The following is a 13,068-nucleotide window of genomic DNA, read 5'->3' on the forward strand; positions in this document are numbered from 1 at the left end:
GTTGCTTTTCTTATCTGCATCGTTTTATTGGTTGGCTGGTTTGATTTGATACCTCGGTTCGGTTGATAGACGCGTTGTTGGACTGACACGATGATGATCTTCCTGTCGGGATTTAGACGTGATGGTTCAATTCTGCTTGCTTGCTTGCTTGCTTGCTTGCTTGTTCTTCTGCACGGCTGTTCGGGTTCCATAGACGTGATTTCTTGTTGTTTGGCTTCTTCATTTTATTGCTACCTTTCGGAGATCATTTAATTAATAGTACAATTCAGAGAACTCCAGTGTCCGCCCCAAAAGGCTCGTACGACAAACAAAACATGCAAGTCAAGTCAAGATATGGGGTCTTGAAGATCTAGAAGCTGTAAGATCTAAAAGATAAGGCAAAGTTGTTTTAATTGCAACCGTCACTGCATGTCCTACCGCAATACATCCTGGATCCTCGTCCGCAGCTCCGTGGCAAGCTGCATCTGTTCCGGAGTGATGCCTCCCTGCTGCAGGAGAAGCAGCGTCTCGGAGATACGTTCCGCAACCACGTCACTCCCGAACACAGTTCCGCCGAGCCGGACGGTGTCATGGAACCAGTGGTCGATCAGATAAAGCAGGTCCTTGGCGATGTATTTCCGGTTGGAGCCATGGAAGGGCGCTTCGTCCGTGTAGTACATCGATTCGAGGATGGTGTAGATGGTCTCGTGCGCAATGCCCAGATCGAGGAACAGGTCCACCACCCATGTCGCCGGTCCCACGCCCCGCTGGTGCTCCAATGCATAGCGCTCGAGCATTGGCAACAGGACGGGGATCGGGAAAATGGTCTCGGACAGCCGCAATCGGCTACCCAGGCTCCTCACCTTGTCGATCACAGCTTCGTAGGGAAGCGGCTCACCCTTCTGGACCGTCTCGTCGTGCAGGTCCTGCAGCAGATGCTGCCACGTCGACCGAATATCTGCAGGATTCCGGTGGTCGGCCAGGTAGAAGATCTGTAAGCAGATATCGTAGTAGCTTGCCGGGTCGGCATATTCATTAAACAGCTAGTCATCGTCAGTACTCTAGCAATTAACAGGGATTGAGCCGTCTGGATTTCTTACCGTGCTGACGTCCTTGATCGGCCCATCGACGTCGCTAAGGACCTGGGCTCTCCGCTCCGGGACAATTCGCTTATCATCCTTCAGACGCTGGAGAAGGTCATCTTGGATGTTAGCGATATCGATCAAGGCGGATATCTCCTGCAATAACCGTTGCCGGGGCTGACGGCCGACATCGGGTGTAAAGGTCGAGGCGTTGGCTCTTGCACGACCCAGATATTCAATCCTACGACTGAGCGGGAGGGCGAAAGCGCTCTGCGCCAGACTGAACTGGACGTTGGCCGCTTTGAAAAATTGCTGTGACTGGGTGTAGTACTTCCACAACAGGTCCGCATGAGCGAGGTCATCTGCCGACTTGCGTTCCAGGTAGGTGACCACGAATGCAGAGCTCGTCTGCAGCAGTCGGTCGCTCCAACCCTGTTCCAAGTACCAATCGTACAGGCTGGTCAGGAAGACCTCGTCAATGGAATCGGAAATGACGCCATAGGCTTCGTTCTTGCGCTTGGCCACAAGGGTGAGCTGCCCATCGACAACGCCAGGATCGTGAGCGGCCAGGTCGTCGACTGCGATGATAACCTTGAAAATGAGGTCATAACACTGCTTTCTGAAGTAGAAGTAGTCCCTGCGAGAGTCCTTTACGGAAATTAATCAGTATCGCGCCGTGAAATATAACAGTGACGTGACTCACCGCCTCAGGACGTCCGTCAACGATCCAGGACAGCGCCATGTTGGCCTTGTCCGACCGAGCAGCAACATTGAGAGCAAGCTGGATGGCACCTGGAAAGAGTTAGATGGCGGCATTTTATCACGCGCGACGGTATGAGCATACCTGCGAAAAACTGGTTGGCAATGTAGCTTTCCACTGCAGAGACCAGGTAGTCCATGGGAAGATTCTCAGAAACCTGCTGGAAAAGATGGAGACTTTCGTTAAGGAGATTGCGACCGAGCTCGGAGCTGGAACCAGCTTCTGTAGCCCGCTTGAGCAGCTCCTGCGCCTTGAAAATGACGACATCTTCAGCACTGCAGAAGCTACCGCAGCGCCGCCTGAGAGCATCGGCCACCGTTTCCACGTTGGATCCCTTCGCAATATTCCGGTTCACAATCCCCTTGACAAGTTCCTTCGCAATGTCGTGGCCTTTGCTCGTGCTGAAGAGCTCCTCAAATGTAAGCTTCAGGAATCGCTGCTTCGACTCATCCGGCAAGGGAGCAACGATCTCATCGACTCGTTCGTCAAACAACACTAGCACAAACGAGATACCTTCAATGGTGTGAGACACTAGCTGTACAAGAGAGTGCAGCGCGCGATGTTCTGCCTGTAGTGCCGTTTCTTCTTGCTTGGTGGACACGCGTGCCAGCGCTTCCGGGCCACTCAGACCTTCGATGAAGCTCTTGTTAACCTTGAAGAAATCCTGAAGGGCAGACAGATCTCGCTGAATCGACTGCAACTTGGACGAGGGAACAGACGCAGAAATGGTCTGGGCTCCATTGGGTGAGCTCGAAACTGATGCGATTTCTTTCTTCCAGATCGAACGGAGCAGTCTAGAGATGTAAAGAGCGATGCCGGCATGTCTTGGCGAAGGAACAACCGTGTCAATCGCAGGCGTAGAGTTATCTGCCACTGCATTCTCATTGATCATGGGACGGCCACCATGGTCGATGAAGACCTTGCGAGCAAACTCCAGCACATCCGGGTCGTTGATTTGGGTGAGGCGAGAGTCAGAAGAAACTTCAACACCTTGGCCACATGCAACAGCCAAAGCTGTCGCAAGGGTCTCACTCCTACCATAAGTGCGGATGAAGTTCTTGACTTCGCCTTCCAGCCCTTCTTCACCGCTACCACCACCGCGAACCAGAGCCGCGAACATGTCTACGAGGCGGCGGCGGCGGATAACGTGAATGCCAGTGTTTGTCAGGATGGCAACTTCAGCAGCCGGGTTGTCAAACTGGATCGCAAGTTCATTGCCAAAACCTCCGGGGGTTGTAGAAGCTGCGGTGGATGGGGAACAGAGGCCAACATCCTCAGCTCTGCTGCCCAGGGAGAGCCAGATACCAGTCTCAGCAGCCTGTCCAGGGACGATATTCTCCTGGGAGGAGCGGGCGACACGGCCGGAGTCCGGGGAGGAAACGAAAAGAGCGTCGGTTTTGCGGCTGGGATCCTTGCATGTAAAGCAGAAGAAGTAGCCGGGTGGGTATCGGACGGTGAATCTCGTGGGATCCAACGTGTGAATGGGAACCTTCGATGCGAGGGATGCCTGGAAACGAGGTTGACCGGGGAATGCGGCGCCAGTTGGACTCGGAGGCGCATTATCAAACGGAGGAGTTTTCACATGATGGGCCTGCATACTGGTCGGGGCATTTTGACCGTTCGACGTCGCAGACCAGCTGTACGAACCAGTAGCACTTAGGTATATACGATATCCGGTGGCAGTAGTGGCCATCAGATGGTACCTGGATGCCTCGGCAGCAGGAATGGGGCTGATGGATACGATCGGAACTTTAGGGTTGAGGGTCTCGTTCGAGGCAATGATATGTCCAATGTTGGCATAGATATCCATGGCATGCTTTGTGATCGCCAAGGCGATAGTACCGTCCGGCTTCATGTGGAATACACGGATCGTAGACAGAGACGAGAGTGTGTAGATCAATCTTCTTGTATCATCGATCTCCATTTGCTCGACGTTCTCGAAGGGCTTGTGGCTGAAGCTCAGTGAGGGCGTGAATGCCGAGAAGCGCGAGCTCGTATGATTGACCTTAGCGCATCGACCCTGGAACCACCGTTCCTCCTGTTGGTAGGTGATTTCGTATACGTCGTTGTCGGCGGTGCTACCGAAGAAGATGCGGCCAGTCGCGTCGGAAGAAGCGAGGACGTGTACTTCTAGACCACGGATCGACGCCGACATGCCGGTTTGGAACAATGAGACCTGTCGCGCTCCATTGGCCGTGGTCTCACAGCCCATTCCTAATAAAATGATCTCGGCGGTAGTTGATATGACCAGCAGATGGGTGATCGACGGCAGGAATACGCCCGGACGCGGTTTGGCCAATTTGACGGCGTTGATGCTGTTCGGTTGGTCTTCGAAGCCCACCAACTGAGGGTTGGGGTGTGTGTAGTCCCAGATATAGAGCGCATTATCTATCGCAACCCAGGCGTGGTTGAGCTCTGCAAACAGACCCATACTCGTGGAGACTTGCGCTCGGTTGTACTGATCAAAGATCTGGTCGGGAATATTGTACATCTTCACTTTCTGGAAAGGGGCCCATGATGGCGAAACGGGAATATCGTAGTCGGACGAAAAGCCCTCTGAAGAAACCGGTCAGTCACACACCAGTCGAGAGGGATCATTCGCGTCATGGGAGACTTACGAGACAGGTAGTTGTCGAGGTCTGGATACCGAGCTTCCTGGGTAAGTGTATCATTTACCGTACGCGCCGCCCTTTCTTCTGTACTCAAGGTCTGACTTTGGGACTTCGAGGCAGCTGGGGGGAGCTTGGGGAGCGACGCCGGTGAAGCTTGCTGCGCGGCGACAGACGTGGTCGGCTTCGGGGCGAACACGGGTTGATTGGGAACATTGTTAGGGGCCGGCGTCTGAAAGAAAGCACCTGGAAGCGGTCTCTGAGGCGTAAGAGTTGGAAGGTTCGGGTAAGACATGATGGCGTCGTGAAGGTGAAGGTCGCGCTCCGCCAGTGTCGTAGGAGCGAACCGGTCAGCGCAGGGGCTGAGTGGGGATGAGCAAGGTGTAATCAATGAGGAGAAAGAGAAAGAGGCCAAATAAAGAGGAGGAGGAGCATCAATGGGAAGAGAAAAGGCCCCTGGGAAGAGGTGGAGGGCAGAAACACTGGGAGGATATGAAGAATAATGAACAGTCCGAACGAAAGAAGCTCAGGCAGGGAAACAAAATTGTGCACGGGCCGGCAGATCGTGGCTCTCCGCCTTTGCGGCTTGTTTTCTTCCTCAGCGCAACTCCGACTCCAATTCATTTCGCGCAATTGTCTCGTTCGGTTTTCTCTAATTATCCTGTACTTCAGCTCTTCAGGTCTATAATTTCGCATATTTCTCTATCATGTTCCGTCCCATGCGATTCCCCGCGCCTCGGAGCCTGCGTTCCATGCGATGGAACTCGACCAGCTCTCCGACTATGCCGCCGCTCATGGCCAAAATCAGAACGGATCTTAAGACGGCCATGAGAGCAAAGGATACTGCTCGGTAGGCGCATCCTACATTCGTGTGAATGGAAAGCCGCAGCCCTAAACCGGTGGAGTAATGCAGATTGAACGTCCTTCGCGCCCTGATCTCGGAAACCAACAACTCCCAAAAGACCTCGTCTCCCATTCAGACCGATCTCCAGCTCCTGTCGCTGATCCGCAAACGGGCTGCGGGCGCAAAGGAAGCCGCGCAACAGTTCGCCGAAGCCGACCGACCTGATCTCAAAGAGAAGGAAGACGAGCAGGCCACGATCCTCGAGGAATATGCGGGCCAGGTGGAGACCATGAGCCTGGATGATGTCCAACAGATTGTCTCCCAGGAGATCTCCAAAATGAAGGAGTCCGGCAAGAAGGTTGAGATTGGATCGTTGCTCAAGGCTCTCTTTGCTCCTGGTGGTGCCCTGGATGGCAAGCCAGCGGAGCGATCGGAGGTCGCGAAGATTGCCAAAGCAGCCGTTTCGGCAGCTTGAGCCTGCAAACTGATCACTGTATATTACTCCCACGTACGATTGTATAATAGATTGACGCTACAAAGGCCTCGACCTGAACACTCCGCGCTCAGTCTTATGGGTACCCACAGGGTAGGACGCGACATGGCTTTCCACAGGTTTTATATTAGAAGTCGCACATGTTGGTATCAGCAGGCAAATGAATACATTTGCACTGGAGCTATGAGAAACCCTTGTCAAGGAATGTTACATCTAAGCCCAAATGCAAGACATCCCATTTCAAGCGATGCGCATGTGTTTAATAGCCATCCGTGTTCAATCAAACGCCCTACATAAAATCAAATTTTCGATGCGCCTAAGCTGCCCACTGGTTCTTCCCTCTATGAGTAGATGAAGGTGAACCCACCAACGGCAGTCATGAATAATCCCAGCCAGAGCCATCGATCGGGGTTGAGGATCTCCTCTCGCTTGACTAGGTCTGTCAGGCGGAACCACCCATGGGTCTCTCGTGTGACATGACGTTTCTTCTTGCTATGAGATACAGGGTTCAAGGTTTCAGTGGGTAGCATCTGAGGTGGCCGGTAGACCAAATACATTGGGTGCATGAAGGAGTCGTCGAATTTCTGGAGGTCGAGTCGTTGGACGTTGTGATATGAGTCCACGTATACTTTGAAAGACTGGAGGGAAGTTAGTCTGCGAGCCGCTTGAGGTTGCTTCACGTATTGCACGCACATTGAACGTTTCCGTCTGGTTGTATCGGGTATAGATGCCCTTATCCGCCGCACATGGGTCTGACAAGAGCTGGCGACCATCCACTTCGATTGGAGTTAATCGAAGAACGCCACCACTGTCGACGACGTAGGAGCCATGTTGCCATTGCATAATTCCCCGTGGACACTCGGGGTTTGTCGCTGAGTTTCGCATCAAGAAGTCAGGTCATCATCCAGAGGCCGCCACGGGAAGGGCAGAACTCACGGTTGGCGAGAGCACGATAGTACGCTTCTTCGTAGTAGCCGTCCGCTGTGAATGAATAAGAAATCCCGGTGAGATTTGGCTCCAGTAGCTTATCCTGGATCGGATCATAGAAGCCCTAGAATTGTAACGCCGCATGAGCTCTCCATCGCAACGCGAACATCGGAAAGTAAACAACGATATCGACCCCAAACATACCGGACCTGTAAGGACATTGCGAGACTTGGTTGACCAAGTGCCCACTAGATCAGCGACATTGTTGACGGCGCTGACCGTCGTGGTCAACAGACCGAGGACGAAGTATCCTGCGTGCACCATGGTGGGACTGTGGTAGACGGAGGAAGAGAGCGACACGATGGCAGAAAGGGAAAATACGGCATCTTGCGAGGGCGCCGACGCGCAATGGCAACGTCGAAGCCCTTGGAAGCATTGTTGACGGGTTGGTTGGAATGTTGAACCATGAAGGTGAGCAATGAAAGGGCGTCGATCAATAATGCGCCAAGGCCGCGGCCATCAGAACTTCCCCCAAAAAGTACATCTCGTGTCTCGTACATCTCGTACACCACTGTCGCTCTTCGTTAGAAACCCTCTCCCGATTACTTCAAACATCTCAATCCTAGACTGAAGGTCTCTTGAGAACCATGATGGCGGGCCTTCAGACGGCGAAGAAAGAGCTTCGCCGAAACATGCGCGATGTTCTCCAACGAATCCCCGCGGAGTCCATCGTCAGCCAATGTCAGACATTCCTCAGCCATGAATGATCTACGGATTCACACTGACGTTACCAGCAAAAACTGCGACCAACAAGTTGTTCTCCTTAGCAGAGTACCAGCATGCCAAACGCATTGGAGTCTACCTCTCCATGCCGTCAGGTGAACTATCTACCACGGCAATCGTCCAGGACGCCTTATCAAAAGGCAAGGAAGTCTTTGTCCCCTATATTCACAGCGTGGAATCGCCATCACCATCGCCTACGCAAAAGAAGATGTCCATCATGGACATGTTAGCATTGGAGTCGATGGAAGAGTTCACATCCCTCGTCCCAGACAAGTGGGGGATTCCGTCACTTAGTGAGGCCCAGGTGACTAACAAGAAGAATTGTCTGGGAGGAGTCGGAGTTTCTAAAGGGAACACTACTCGGGATGATATCCATGGACTAGATATGATTGTGATGCCTGGAATGGCGTTCGACGAGGGGTTTCGAAGACTCGGTCATGGTAAAGGATACTATGATCATTTTCTAAGCCGATACGCCGAGGCGGCTGCCGCGACGACGACGACGAAGAAGATGCCCTTGCTAGGTACGACTAGCCCTTGTCAAATGATTCAATTATTTCCATGAGACCAGAAGCACTAAACCCGACAGTGGCCCTTTCGCTTCGAGAACAACTGGTGGCCGAAGTACCCGTTACGACCCACGACTGGCGAGTAGACGCTCTGATTGTTGGCGACAATCGGTGCCTTGTCCGTCAAGAAGATTGATTGCGCTATTTCCTATCCTGCACGGCCTGTGTGTTTCCCAATGTGTGGATGCCCTCTAGTAGTGACCGTAAATAGTTCTGATTAAAAGGAATCGATAATATCGTAACATGATGAGCGCCTGGAAGGGTAACAAAAGGACTTTTTTGTATTTCATGGAACGATCACTGCACGGCCTGGATGAGCGACACGTTGTCGCCCTTCAGCAATATCTGGCCTGGTAATTTGTTAGGATCATGATCATACGGTCATCGGATGTAGCTAGGGGGTGAGGGCGGTCGCATACCCAGAGGCCTCCGCTTCTCTTCGTCAGTCTTTGTCGCCATTCTCACTTCAACCGCGTCGTCGACAACTAGGTTCATGAATTCATCGAATCCCTATGACGGACAGGTTAGCCAAGACGCGATCGCACTGCCGAAGAAGAGCCAACACACCCTGATTTTTCCTTCTATCCGGAAAGCCAACTGTTCATAAAGCCAGATTGAAACCGTCGATCGCTGTTGAAGAAGCTTGAAGATGAAATGAATGGGCGCAAGCAGGGTCTTGCGAGCAGCTCCACCGCCTCGACCGGTCATGATGGATGCGCGACGTGCGGGAAATGGATAAAAGAGAAACTCAAAGAATCAGGAGGACCGTCGGTCTAGAGAGATTGAGGTCGAGAAAGATGCAAACCGAGCGGCGGAGGTGTTGTCTGAGGGCGTGTGGGTGGTAGATGGTTGCAGGATGAAAGTGAGAGATCCAGAAGAGCTTCGGCGAGGTTTCTCCCGCGCCGGAGCGCCTCACCAACTTTTCCTGCCGAATCGGTCGTCACAGTCACCACCGCCAACATCCCACCTTTCCCCTCCTGCTCCTGACGACATTTCCTCAGCTCCCTCTCTTTCCCTACTCGCGTGTGATCCATATTCTTTTCTCCCTCTTCCTCCGTTGCGCCCCTGCAATCAATCTAGTGAATGACAGTTCATGCTCAGTCTTCCTAGGTGTTAAGCCGTCTGGCCTGGCTAACCCCTCATCCGCCCGATTCTTCTATATCAACACCGAGAAACCAACCCTTCTTCCAGGCAATGGCCACCAAAGATGGAGCTTCTGGACAGGCCTTCGGCCCCGTCCTAGCAGCCGTTGCGACCATGCAGGGAAATGTTTCCCGCAGCGAGAAAACACAGGCTCATGAGTTCCTGGAGAAGTTCCAGAAATCTGTCGGTTCTTCCGCGACCCCTCCCTCCTTTTGCCGATTGATGCTTTTCCCACCCGCACCAGCTCTGACACACAACTCACTGACTGCGGTTATGACGTTCCTTAGGTCGAAGCCTGGACGATTACCCATGACTTATTGCAGTCTCCTGACGTACCCGTGGAAGCCAAGTTGTTCGCCGCAACCACCCTGAAGGGGAAGGTGAATACGCCATTTAGACACGTCGCTAGACACCGTCCTCCATACTGACGCCCATTAGATTATCTTTGACTTGGATCAATTGCCAGCTGAATCAACTGTCGCTTTGAGAGACTCGGTTATGAACCTCCTCGTCGCCTTCGCCTCCGGCCCTCGACCAATCCAGACGCAGCTCTGCGTGTGTCTGGCCAGCTTGGCTATTCAGATGCTTCAGTGGAAGGATGTCCTGGCCACGGTGGGCGCGGCATTGGGCAGTAATGCGGGCGACTGCGTCCTGGAGTTCCTGCGAATTCTCCCCGAGGAAGTCACAGAAGGTCGCAAAATCAATCTCAGTGTACGTTCGGCCGACTCAACCCACCCGTTCACCACCCGTTTCAACCCGATCGGCACTGTCTTCACTTCGGACTACCAGTAACCTCGGAATCTAATATATGTGGGCTTCATTAGGAAGAGGATCTCAACACCAAAACGAAAGAGCTCCTGGAAGACAACGCGGACCAGGTGATGCACCTCCTGATCCAATACGCTCAGTCGTCACGTATGTACAGTCTCTGACTCGGTGATATACAATGTGCTGACTCCCTTCTCTTAGCTTCTGCGGCGACCAACCCTCGTCTCCTGGACTGCATTACCTCGTGGATGCGCGAAATCCCCTCTGCAAAGATCGTCGAGTCGCCCTTGATGGACGTCATTTTGAAGGCTTTGGACGATGATCGCTCCTTCGAGTCTGCCGTGGATAGCATGTGCGCCTTATACAGAGACACTTCGGAGGTGGATGACTCCCTATCACTCATCCAAGCGTTATACCCTCGCGTACTGTCCTTGCGCCCCAAAATTGCGGAGGCTGCAGAGGCGGAAGACACGGACGCATTCCGAGGGATCACCCGACTATTTGCGGAAGCAGGCGAGGCCTGGGTGGTTCTTATTGCCCGCATGCCGGTACAGTTCCGGGGTCTTGTAGAAGCCGTCCTGGAGTGCTGTGCCCGTGACTGGGAACGCGACGCAGTATCTCTGACTTTCGTCTTCTGGTACGAGCTGAAACAATACGTCACGTTGGAGCGATACACAGAGGCACGGGCAAATTTGGCCGATATATTCTCCCAGTTGGTAGATATCATGGTCAAGCACCTCGAATATCCCCGTCCCGAAGAAGGCGAGACGGATCTGTTCGGTGGTGATCGGGAGCAGGAAGAGAAGTTCAGGCATTATCGGCACTCGATGGGAGACGTGCTGAAGGATTGTTGCTCCGTCATTGGCGTGGCGGAATGCCTGAACAAGGCTTACCAGTTGATACAGCAATGGATCTCCAAGTATGCCGCGCAGTCCAGCGATGAGCATGTGCCGAACTGGCAGGAACTTGAAGCGCCTCTCTTTAGCTTGCGAGCTATGGGGCGTATGGTGGACCCTGAAGAGGATTTGGTTCTCCCCCAGGTGATTCCGTTGATTGTGCAGATCCCGAACCAAGAGAAGATTCGCTTCCAAGCTATCATGGCTCTTGCGCGGTATACGGAATGGACGGCGCAACACCCCGAGACTCTCGAGGCTCAGCTGAATTATGTCATCTCGGGCTTCCAACACAGTTCGGCGGAAGTGGTACAGGCTGCGGCGCTAGCTTTCAAGTTCTTGGGGACGGATTGCCAGAAGCTTCTGGGAGGGCACATTGCACAGCTGCACACGTTCTACGAGTCGGTCCTTGATAAGTTGAAGCCGGCAAGTCAGGAAGAGGTGACCGAGGGAGTGGCTGCAGTTGTTGCAGTGCAGCCACTGGACAAGATCTACGAGACTATGAAGATGTTCTGTGATCCCATCATGAACCGCATTATGAACCTGGCGAACAACGCCAAGGATGAACAGGGTCAGCGGGCTGTTGCCGGTACGTGTCCACCTTCCATTCATGAACGCCTGCATACTAACTCGCTTTAGATCACATCCAGTTGATTACGACATTCGTCGTAGTGGTCAATCCCTATGTCGGGCCAAATCAAGAGAACCCCGCCGTCAAGTACTGTGGCGAGATTCTACCAATCATGACGACGATTGCCATGAACTTCACTTCGTCCACGCCCATCTTGGAGCGGGTTTGCCGCTGCTGGAGGAATATGATCATCTCCTACCGCACGGCCATGACCCCTCTCCTCCCCACCTTAGCTCACAGTCTCGCCAGCGGGTTTGAGGCGTCCCGAGAGGGCTGCTTCTTGTGGGCCACGGATGCCGTCGTTCGTGAATTTTCAGAAGGCGCCGAGTTTGTCGACCCAGCCACCAGCCTTGCCGTCTTCCAGTTTTACGAGCAACAGGCGGTTGCATTCTTGCGTACGCTGAATGACCTGCCTCCGGAGAATTTGCCCGACGGTATGTTCTCGGTCGATCCCTGTCTCTGTCCTTCTTTTCTTTTTCTATTGTGGATGGACTCATGCAGAGTGTAATACCAATAATTATCTCGATGAAACATGCTAACTGTGTCTATCAGTGATTGAGGATTTCTATCGCCTTTCTTCGGATGCTATGCGGTACTATCCCAAGGAATGCATCAACTCCTCTTTGGCGGTGCCAATCTTCACTGCCGCCCTCAGCGCCCTCACGTTACAGCAGGTCGATCCCCTCATGGCCACCCTCCATTACTATCATGATCTCCTTAGCTTCGCTTTCGACAAGCCTGCGGTTTCAGGATTCACTAGTTCTAATGGCGATCCATACACGAATCCGCCCGAGATCCGCGAGGCTGTTAAACAGCTCATAGCCTCGCAGGGTCAACTCTTGACGCAGCGGATCCTCACCGGCATGATGTTCTCCTTTCCCGGAGAATGCTTCGCTGACGCGTCAGGCGTGATGATGTCTATGTTCGAATTAATGCCACACGAGGCCGGGTCCTGGCTGCAGAGTACGCTTCAGATGCTCCCCGCCGGCACAATGAAGGCTGGGGAGGCTGAGCGGCTGCTGAAGGGGATCTCGGACAAAGTACAATCGGGCGAGATCCGGAAGGTTCGCGCCCTGCTCCAGGGTAAGTGAATTGCTTGTACTACGCAGGATGTGATATCATTGGGCTAACTCGACGCCACGCGCAGATTTTACGAACTCTTACCGGCGACGAAACGTGGCACCGCGAGAAGGTTTGGGCCGGCTCGAGGCCACGCGGTTCCGGTTTAGCGGATAGGCACGATCAAGAGCACGACCTTGAGGGGAACTGATGGACTGGACCCAGTCAGGAGCCGCTCAGCTGAGGGGGGTTTGGGGCCGGACGATGCCCATTATTCGCCTGTCTGTAGAGCCCTCCGGTGGCGGGTGTGGCCCATCGAGTGCATCATGCGACACATCCGAACCAACCGGGAGAGGAAGCCCGACAGCCACGACGTGTTAGGAGGAAAGCCAATGAAATTACCCAAGGCCGTCATCACCACCGCCCAGTCTTCGCAACGTCCGTCTTGCTCCTCCAGTAGTCGTTTCAGAAACCCACGCCGGTGTGCATGATGGACATGCGCCACCGAAGCAGGGCAACGACCGGGGT

The 13,068-nt window shown here is 53.5% G+C and overlaps 6 protein-coding genes across 6 annotated transcripts; 3 read left to right on the forward strand and 3 right to left on the reverse strand.

Annotated features, from left to right (window-relative positions):
• Nucleotides 1-413: 413 nt before the first annotated feature.
• On the reverse strand, nucleotides 414-4,725 carry ATEG_06332 (putative non-repetitive nucleoporin; the record flags this gene model as incomplete). Its single annotated transcript, XM_001215510.1, has 5 exons — nucleotides 414-1,022; nucleotides 1,080-1,709; nucleotides 1,765-1,853; nucleotides 1,906-4,377; nucleotides 4,440-4,725. The coding sequence occupies 5 exons, from the start codon at nucleotides 4,723-4,725 to the stop codon at nucleotides 414-416; spliced, it is 4,086 nt and encodes a 1,361-aa protein (XP_001215510.1).
• A 412-nt stretch (nucleotides 4,726-5,137) lies between these two features.
• On the forward strand, nucleotides 5,138-5,749 carry ATEG_06333 (uncharacterized protein; the record flags this gene model as incomplete). Its single annotated transcript, XM_001215511.1, has 2 exons — nucleotides 5,138-5,280; nucleotides 5,344-5,749. The coding sequence occupies 2 exons, from the start codon at nucleotides 5,138-5,140 to the stop codon at nucleotides 5,747-5,749; spliced, it is 549 nt and encodes a 182-aa protein (XP_001215511.1).
• Nucleotides 5,750-6,108: 359 nt separating this feature from the next.
• ATEG_06334 (uncharacterized protein) lies at nucleotides 6,109-7,018 on the reverse strand (the record flags this gene model as incomplete). The annotated part of the gene is made up of 4 exons (XM_001215512.1): nucleotides 6,109-6,405; nucleotides 6,461-6,639; nucleotides 6,704-6,818; nucleotides 6,899-7,018. The coding sequence occupies 4 exons, from the start codon at nucleotides 7,016-7,018 to the stop codon at nucleotides 6,109-6,111; spliced, it is 711 nt and encodes a 236-aa protein (XP_001215512.1).
• A 676-nt stretch (nucleotides 7,019-7,694) lies between these two features.
• ATEG_06335 (5-formyltetrahydrofolate cyclo-ligase) lies at nucleotides 7,695-8,182 on the forward strand (the record flags this gene model as incomplete). Its single annotated transcript, XM_001215513.1, has 2 exons — nucleotides 7,695-8,001; nucleotides 8,067-8,182. The coding sequence occupies 2 exons, from the start codon at nucleotides 7,695-7,697 to the stop codon at nucleotides 8,180-8,182; spliced, it is 423 nt and encodes a 140-aa protein (XP_001215513.1).
• A 161-nt stretch (nucleotides 8,183-8,343) lies between these two features.
• ATEG_06336 (small nuclear ribonucleoprotein E) lies at nucleotides 8,344-8,754 on the reverse strand (the record flags this gene model as incomplete). Its single annotated transcript, XM_001215514.1, has 3 exons — nucleotides 8,344-8,396; nucleotides 8,466-8,556; nucleotides 8,614-8,754. 3 exons carry the CDS (start codon nucleotides 8,752-8,754, stop codon nucleotides 8,344-8,346), a joined length of 285 nt encoding a protein of 94 aa, XP_001215514.1.
• Nucleotides 8,755-9,240: 486 nt separating this feature from the next.
• On the forward strand, nucleotides 9,241-12,751 carry ATEG_06337 (nuclear import receptor MTR10; the record flags this gene model as incomplete). The annotated part of the gene is made up of 8 exons (XM_001215515.1): nucleotides 9,241-9,372; nucleotides 9,477-9,569; nucleotides 9,628-9,900; nucleotides 10,014-10,104; nucleotides 10,159-11,439; nucleotides 11,490-11,915; nucleotides 12,034-12,444; nucleotides 12,591-12,751. The coding sequence occupies 8 exons, from the start codon at nucleotides 9,241-9,243 to the stop codon at nucleotides 12,749-12,751; spliced, it is 2,868 nt and encodes a 955-aa protein (XP_001215515.1).
• Between the last annotated feature and the right edge of the window lie 317 nt (nucleotides 12,752-13,068).

This window comes from Aspergillus terreus, genomic scaffold (genome assembly GCF_000149615.1).
Source record: "Aspergillus terreus NIH2624 scaffold_9 genomic scaffold, whole genome shotgun sequence".
Lineage (NCBI taxonomy): Eukaryota > Fungi > Ascomycota > Eurotiomycetes > Eurotiales > Aspergillaceae > Aspergillus > Aspergillus terreus.